The sequence below is a fragment of the Lactuca serriola genome, chromosome 1 (assembly GCF_051521515.1).
Source record: "Lactuca serriola cultivar US96UC23 chromosome 1, Lser_US96UC23_V15, whole genome shotgun sequence".
Lineage (NCBI taxonomy): Eukaryota > Viridiplantae > Streptophyta > Magnoliopsida > Asterales > Asteraceae > Lactuca > Lactuca serriola.
In genome coordinates this window covers 6,212,611-6,221,525 of record NC_136408.1, presented here as the reverse complement: position 1 = coordinate 6,221,525, position 8,915 = coordinate 6,212,611, and the positions used below count along the sequence as shown (strand labels likewise).

At 26.8% G+C, this 8,915-nt stretch overlaps 1 protein-coding gene across 1 annotated transcript; it reads right to left on the bottom strand.

Moving 5' to 3' along the window:
• Window positions 1-222: 222 nt before the first annotated feature.
• Window positions 223-8,460, bottom strand: LOC145089909 (laccase-15-like). The gene is made up of 6 exons (XM_079028311.1): window positions 8,289-8,460; window positions 5,872-6,023; window positions 2,566-2,810; window positions 2,308-2,436; window positions 1,256-2,200; window positions 223-707 (listed from the first exon to the last, which is right to left on the bottom strand). Exons 1-6 carry the CDS (start codon window positions 8,373-8,375, stop codon window positions 574-576), a joined length of 1,692 nt encoding a protein of 563 aa, XP_078884437.1. The 5' UTR covers window positions 8,376-8,460; the 3' UTR covers window positions 223-573.
• Window positions 8,461-8,915: the final 455 nt, after the last annotated feature.

Below are 8,915 nucleotides of genomic sequence, written 5' to 3'. Positions count from 1 at the left end.
TTAAATTGATCATATAGGAAAAGGCTATATGTTCATATATATATATATATATATATATATATATATATATATATATATATATATATATATATATATATATATATATATATATATATATATATATATATGAAATCAAATATTTCGGAGATCATTGGGTATTTTAATTTTAATTTTATAAATAAGTAACAAATTAAATATTGATAAATCTTTTAAAGCAAAGAATAAACCCTTAAATTATTTTATATTTCATAGAATTTAAAAGATACAATAAATCTTCCATCTTGGAGCTATTACCAACAATAGATGGTATCTTTATATTATTAAACTAGCTATTTTCTTTCCTTTCACACATAATAAATCCACTAACAAATGTTTTTTTAACAAACTTAAACTGAGAGCATAAAGTCATAAAGTTCGTTTAGTTTGTATAACATTGGAACATAGGCCTCCATCGGTTATTATTCTATCTTCTACATATACACACTGAAACAATAATTGAAGTCAACATGCAAATGTATAACTAAAATGAAAAGGAGAAAAAGAAAACTAATTCATATTAATATATATGATGTTTTAAGTGCAGGATGGCCTATTTAGAGGCGGTGGCAACATCGATTCCCCTGACCTGCTACCATTCTTTGTAATGAACACCGCCTCCATTCCCCAACTTATATGACGCTCGAGATGACAATGCATTAACCATACTCCTGTAAGAAAAAATATTAATTAGCCTAAGGGATATGGTAACTCTTTGAACTCTATAAAGTTTAATGAATTGTCACATTATATAACTTTATACAAGTTTAATATAATATTTATTTAATACTTAAAGAAGTTGGTTGAGTTTAGTCTATTAAATTAAATGAAAACCAAACATTTTGTCATTTCACCTGATTCAACTATTATTAATGCTATGTTTTTAAACATGTAAAGTTGAATTGAAATGAAATTTTCAACATCTATATATCCAAAATATCTATTTATAATCATTTAATTTTAAAATATAATTTTTTTCTGTTTTTTTTTTTTTTGTGAAGAATGATGCATGCATGGTTAAATTTATAACTAATGATCAAAATGATATGTTATCTCCTTACCTTTATAAATAATATATATAAACATAAATAATGTATCCAAAATAAGCTAATGTGTACTTGATGAGTAATTTAATACTATGATATTTAGATGAAATGTAGTTATTATTATATGATCAATGTTCATGCTTCATATATAGTATTTAAGAAATTAATCTCACCAGGGTTATCAGCCTTGAACCTAATGGCAGTCCAACCATTTTTAGGAACTGCAATGGTCTGTTGAAGAGGAGGATCAACAAGATTATAATTCAAAGTATCCTTACTCCTATTAAAGTTGCCAAATCCCCATCCAACTACATAAAAACTATGTCCATGCAAATGCATTGGATGATCAATTCCTCCAACCAAGTTTGTTCCTTGAAACACTAATTCTACTGTGTCGTTGTACTCGAGTACTTTCACCTCTGTAGCATTCAATGGAGTCTCCAACGAATTATTTAAATTATTCGCGGTGAAGTTAAAAAACAAAGGTGGGAAATTTGGGAAGTTGTCTCCGTAAACACCAGTAATTCGTCCATAGTAAGCATCAAGTATAGAAATATTTGGTGAATGAAACGTTATGTTGTTTACACTTGCTGCAAACCTCAAGCCCCTTGGTCCTAAACATGTGTTATCAGCACATGGCACTGTGTTCAACGAGATGGTGAACAAGAAGTTATGTGTGATCTTCAATGGAACATCAATAGGATGAGCACGACTAGCTAAACTCCTAAGGCTACCAGTGAAGTTAACAGATGCACTGGTACTATTAACCTTAGGAAGATGGGGGAAAATTGGTTTCCTTGAAGTTTTTTTGTAGCCTTTGTACTCGATAATGGCTGTGGTGGTGGTGTTATCGAAACTAATCGCTGGTTGGCTATTATAGGGTTTAGCCGCAATGTAATATTGACCTATTGGTTGGTTAGCTGTGAATAAGAGATCAATGGTTTGGCCAGGAGAGATGGTCACGTAGTCGCTTTTTAGTGGTTTGGTGTATGCACCATCGGTTCCTACAACAGTAACTTCATGGTCTCCAATCGCCCAAAACATAAAGAGATTCATAGCGGCATTGACCATTCGGAGCATATATGTCTTTCCTTGTTCAACAATGAACTTTGTTGTTTCTGAAAACATAGATAACAAAAAGAAAATTGTTTATGTATATTGAAACACAAAATGTGATCAGCTTGATTAAAACATTAATGATAACACGAAAGAAATGAAAACCAACCTGCACTAGAGCAAGGGTAAAGATCACCGGGTTGTCCGTTGATAGTTAAAGCATCAGATGAGTTAGGGTCCCCTCCAGTTCTCATGAAGTCTAGTAACACAGCCTCAACATCTGACCGAAACCATTCACCTATATATATTTCAATATCATTACAGTTAGCCTTACAATCGTTTTTCTATCATTTTTTAGTTTATAATTAAACAAGATTCACACATTTAAAAATAAGCCAAAAGATTAATATTAAAATGAGAGAAAAACCTAGGATGATGGGAAACTCGACATAGGGTTTATGGAAAGGGTAAGGTCTTCCTATCTTTGGCCATACAACAATTAGGCCATGGACGGTGGCTCGAGACCAGTCGCTGTGGGCATGCCACCATAATGTGCCTTCTTCATCAGAAAGAATGATTTTCTGGCTAAAATTTGCTCCTGGTTGAATTGGACATTGTGTGATGAATTCAGGTCCATCCGACCATGGATATCTTGGTTGCTTCACTCCATGCCTACAATTACAACTTTGTTAATCACTCAGGTATTTGGTAATAACTCATTCTACTCTGTTAAATAACAACATATAATTAAATACAAAGATGATCAAGCTACCCGTTATCAAAATGTCAAGACAACCACATTTTTAAAAAAAAATGATAAACAATACTCAAGTAACAAATAACCTTAAATTTATCATGTTTCAATCAACAATTTGCCTTAAATCTATTACATATATCTATAACTATAAAACAAAAGTTGTTAGAGTTATTTTAAATTTGAAAATAACTCTAACAACTTTTGTTTTATAGTTATAGATATATGTAATAGATTTAAGGTAAACTGTTGATTGAAACATGATATTTTGTCAATCAATTATATCTTTTTTGTGATATTATAGACCCATAAGTATGATTTTAGTTAAGACTATGTCAACCATGTAGAGTATAAAAGTGTAATACTTGTGAATTCAGATTAGATGTTTTGAACTTTAAATATGTTATAAGAAACTTATTTATATTTAAATTACATATAATGATTTAATTAATATTTATAAAAGAATGCTTTACATTTAATTAGATGGATGTTAAATGTTGGAAAAACTAAACTGTGAATGAAACTGATTAAAATAATAAAAATATATATTTGGATACTTATGGGTGAATTACTACAAAAGGAAAGAAAATAAGATAGCATTTTTTTAGAATAAATGATCAATATTCTATGGACAATTAATGTAACTAGACAAGCAAATTAAGAATCATATATAAACTATTAACCAAAGGGCCTTTAGAGTGACATTTTCAAATGAGAGATCATTGGTTTAAGTCTTATTAAGAGACACAACTATTATTTTAGGAGTAAGTTAATTTGTCGGTTAAAATTAAATATCCTTCTATTATTCATCATCTTTCCATTTTTAAATGATGACAAATGTAATAAAAGTTATTAATTTTTATTAAATATGATAATTGTTATAATCTTAAATAAATAGGAAGATGATATAGAGAATAAGTATGAGAATATTTGATTTCTCTTAAAGTAAAAAGGTTTGTGTAGGTTATAAGGCTCGAATACCAAACAGAAAAATATTCAAGTCGCATTTCCTTGTAATCTATACTAGCAAACAGTTATTTTAAGTTGTACATAGAATAATATATATTCTATATTAACTACATAATTTCGTTAAAAGTCAAGGTGGCATATTTTTGGGACCATGTGCGATTGCACCTCCTGCATCTACTCTGAGCCGTCCATGTTAAGATGGACGTATACATGGAACAATTTTTTTATACAACTGTAAATATATAAAACTGTAAAAGATTAGAAAAAAATTTAATCCATCACAAAATAGATAAAAATTAATAAATTGATCAATATTGATATTTATTTGCTAATCATGAATTTTTATTTTATTTTATTTATTTAGAAAATATTCATTCAATTTCTAATGAGACGTGTTACACACATACACTTTCCATTTTCAAAGTAGTAACCAATCAAGAGATGGCGAAAAGTCCAGAAAGTAATCGCATAAGTACCTCTCTTACAATCAACATCACTCCGTCATATATATATATATATATATATATATATATATATATATATATATATATATATATATATATATATATATATATATATATATATATATATATATATATATATATATATATATATATATATATATATATATATATATATATATATATATATATATATATATATATATATATATATATATATAGGTTCAAGTTCATTTGAGACCATTCTAATTTTGTGAGAACGTGAGACCAAATCTAAAAATAATTTTAAAATGCAAAATAAATAGAAAAATCCAAAAATTCTTTTTTTAAATATTATTTTCGGAACTTGAATTAATTAAAAAAAATAAAAAATAATAAAAATAATAAAAAAAATCCTGTTTTTTTTTTAAAATACATGAAATATTCTAATAGAATATTATACTGTACATATTCTAAAAAATAATTTTAAAATGCAAAATAAATGGAAAAATATAAAAATTCTTTTTTTAAATATTATTTTCGAAACCTGAATTAACTAAAAAAAATCCCATTTTTTTTAAAAAAAATACGTGAAATATTCTAATAGAATATTACACTGTACATATTCTAAAAAATAATTTTAAAATGCAAAATAAATGGAAAAATCCAAAAAAAAAAAAATTAAATATTATTTTCGAAACTTGAATTAACTAAAAAAAAATAAAAAAATAAAAAAATACGTCTCACGGTCTCAAAAAATTAGGCCGTCTCACATGAACTAACCATATATATATATATATATATATATATATATATATATATATATATATATATATATATATATATATATATATATATATATATATCCCAAAAAATTAACTTAACATTTTATTTTATTTTTAATTGTACATGTTATATTATATTCAAATAGAGAGACATATGATGTATTAGTTATGCATTATCGAAATAGATCTTTTCTTTAAAGATATTAATCTAAAAAAAAATCGTCGATATATATATATATATATATATATATATATATATATATATATATATATATCGTTGGAATATATTGAAATATTAGTTATGAATTAATTGAGAAAGACATCAATGACAAAGAAGTAGGAAAGCTCCTATATATAAAGGTAGATGCAACTACATAGCTAGTCGTCCCTCCCAAAAATGTCTTGGGATGTCTAGCAGCAAGCAATGGCTGATATTTATCGTCACCAATCAGTTTGACTTCAGATTAATTTGACTGTTCAGGCTATTGCTTTTCACATAGGATTTAACATAAATATATATGTAGTAAGATATTTATATATATTTCTCAATTTTCTTAAAACTAAGAATGTAATTTTAGTTCATTTGGTTCGTATGTTATACATGATACTATATCTTAGGTACAACTTATTATTTGTTTAATTAAATAAATATGTCCAAAATATATAGAACTTCAATTTGTTATTAATATGAGCAGGCAAATAGTTTCTTGCGTCTTTTACAAATTAAAAAGTAGTACTTCCTCTGCAGAAATGAGAAAGAGAAGAAGTGAAATATATATATGTACCAATGAATGGTGATGCCAAGGTTGCCTCTGTTGTAAACATTAACAACCACGGTGTCTCCTCTACGAGCATAAATTGTCGGACCAGGGAATTCTCCGTTAACAGTTAAGATCGTCTTGCTCTTGCATAGCCTTGTGAAGTTAGCTTCTTTAACCTGCATGCAATGCAACCCAAGATTTAGATAACGTCAGATGCATGTCCACGTAGACAGTAGACACCTAACCACAACATTCAAAATAACTCCCAACCCTAGTTAATTACAAAATCAATCTTAAAAGCTTTTCTTTATTTAATTCAGATATCAAGCTATACCTAAAAGGGAAATTCTTTCATATACAACCTCATTATGTGAGATCCACCTATATGCTTTTCTGTAGAAAGATCTGGGCTCTTCTCTATATTGGGGCAAACACTAAATATTCCACAGAACTCTTTTCAAGACTTCAACTAAAAACAAGGCCTCTTGATTATATTTGTGGACTTTATCCATCACTCAAATACTGTTTGGTAAGATTTCAAGGTCCTATATATATCACCTTTTATTAATATATACCTTTATTAATGGAGAGACTTCTTACTAAAAAGAACCATTGTAATCATTAATTATAACAGATAATGAAAGAACTTTATTGTTAAACGTGTTTCGATTTTCGACGGCATATATCAACAGGATGGGTGATGTCCATCTTAGGAAAGAATAACTTTTTCTCCATCCTTTTCAAGTTTATATTTAAGACCAAACAGGACACTCATCTAGAATCTATACTTTTCTTCATTTCTTTCATTGTCAAATTATGATTTTGATTCGTATAAACAACGAAGCCCTATCAATATATAGTCAAAATTCCACTATACACTGTTATATATATATATATATATATATATATATATATATATATATATATATATATATATATATATATATATATATATGAAATCTTTTTGACGTGTGCATTGTAAAATAACAAATTGTTGTTGTACGTAGTAAAAAGATAATATGATAATAAATAAATGGGATAAGATGATAAAAAAAACAACCAATATTACATGTATAATTTGATGTTTAGGTCATTATAATTGTATTAATGTCATTAAATTTATTTTTGTTCTCGGTGCACCATTAGAATGCATTTTATCCGATAATTCTACTATTATATTGGATGACTAGATGTAAGACCCGTATATTATACAGACTGATTAAAAAATTAAATATTAAAATTTAAATAATAAGTATTTTTTTAAAATAAAATTTTGAAAAAAAAAATGAACAAACATATTAATTGCAACTTACTATCATATTTATTACATTTAATATTTTATATATATATATATATATATATATATATATATATATATATATATATATATATATATATAAAGTATTATGTGGCTTTTTTATTTTAAAATTTGAAAAAATCCATAAATTGATATGTCGATATTATTTATTTAAAAAATATTACAAAATGACAGGTACCAAAATTAATGAGAGATTGACATATGACAAAATTGATATTCATTTATTATAGTATACGGTGGAAGCAATATCAATGCTACTTATACTAAAATAAACAAATTCCATCGTATTGAGTGCCACGACACTTAGAATTTAGTATCATTTTATACCCGGTTGAACTCTACCCTAGCGGTATTATGAAAATCTAAAAAATAATTAATGAAATATCGAATACAATTTTAAAAAAAAAATGACTTGTAAGAGCAAACTAGCTAACGAGAACTTTCATCCTAGTTTCCTTTAATCAGTGGGATCGAGCAGATATTTCTATTATTCCTAAAACCAAAAGGTCGAATATAATTTTGTTGTGGGCAAAATTACACGTCTCAGTAAGACGGACATATCCGTATACATAATCTTGTATATACAAGATATTATTAGAATGATAATTTTTTTTAAAAGGAAACATATATGTAAAATATATAGTTTAAATTGTCAAAAACTCTTCTAAACTGTGGTATATGTGAAATCAAATTAGGTGATGATTCAAAAAGTTGTACTTAGAGTCTAGAATCCCCAACTAATTTTTAAGGGGAAATCAATAATTAATCACAAACAATATATAAACAAAATAACGCTTAAATTTAGCTTACTATTAAATTTTCTAGTTTGTTTGCAGAAACTAGATAAAAAACTTAAATATCATCATATTTTTGTTACTACAAATTTTTCTATCCAATTATCCAATTAAATGATGACATATGTCATATTAGTATATTAAATATCACTAAATAAAGATTAAATGTTACACATGACACTATTTATTTAAGTAGGATGATTTGTAGGATTAAAAAGTAGGAGGATATTTAATTTCTCAAAATTAAATTAACACCATAAAAGAAATGTTTTTTGCAAAATTGAAATAAAAATTCATATCATGAAAATAGAAATGTAAAGAATATATACCTCATAGTCATAAGTTTTTGGAACCAACGCTGCTTGAGAGTGGATGAAACCAAGAACCACAAGAAAACCTAGAACATGAACAACCATAGCCTTCTTCGTTTTTATGCAACTTCAGAACTCTAAGGTGCTACTTAATTAGAGATTGTAGTTTCTTCAGTCTAAGGCGTGTCATTGATGTATTTATAGTTGGTGTGTAGGAAGCCAGAAGTCCTCTACTTTGACAAGTAATATGTGCTACTTTTATAAATCTCTTTCACATCTTTTATTAAACGCAATTTTAATACAATATGTAAAAGCCTATATAAAATGTTTTTTCTATATATGCCGAACAAAATATGAGTTTCATGCAAACTGATGAGATCCTCGATTGCACCTTTTATTTATTGTAATTGAAAAATGACACAAATGCCCTATAAAGATTTTAGGGTTGGTCTATTCGGACCTTAAAATTATTTGCTAGCTTTATGGGGGTATAAGGTAGGTTCCGATTTTTTTAGTCCATTTCAACCTTTAATACCCGATACACCATGCAACAGTGACAATTTAGACAAAAAAAAAAAAAAAACAACAACTCACATTATGCCCCTATAAAGGCCAAAAAAAATAAGTTCGGAGATCATTTGAACC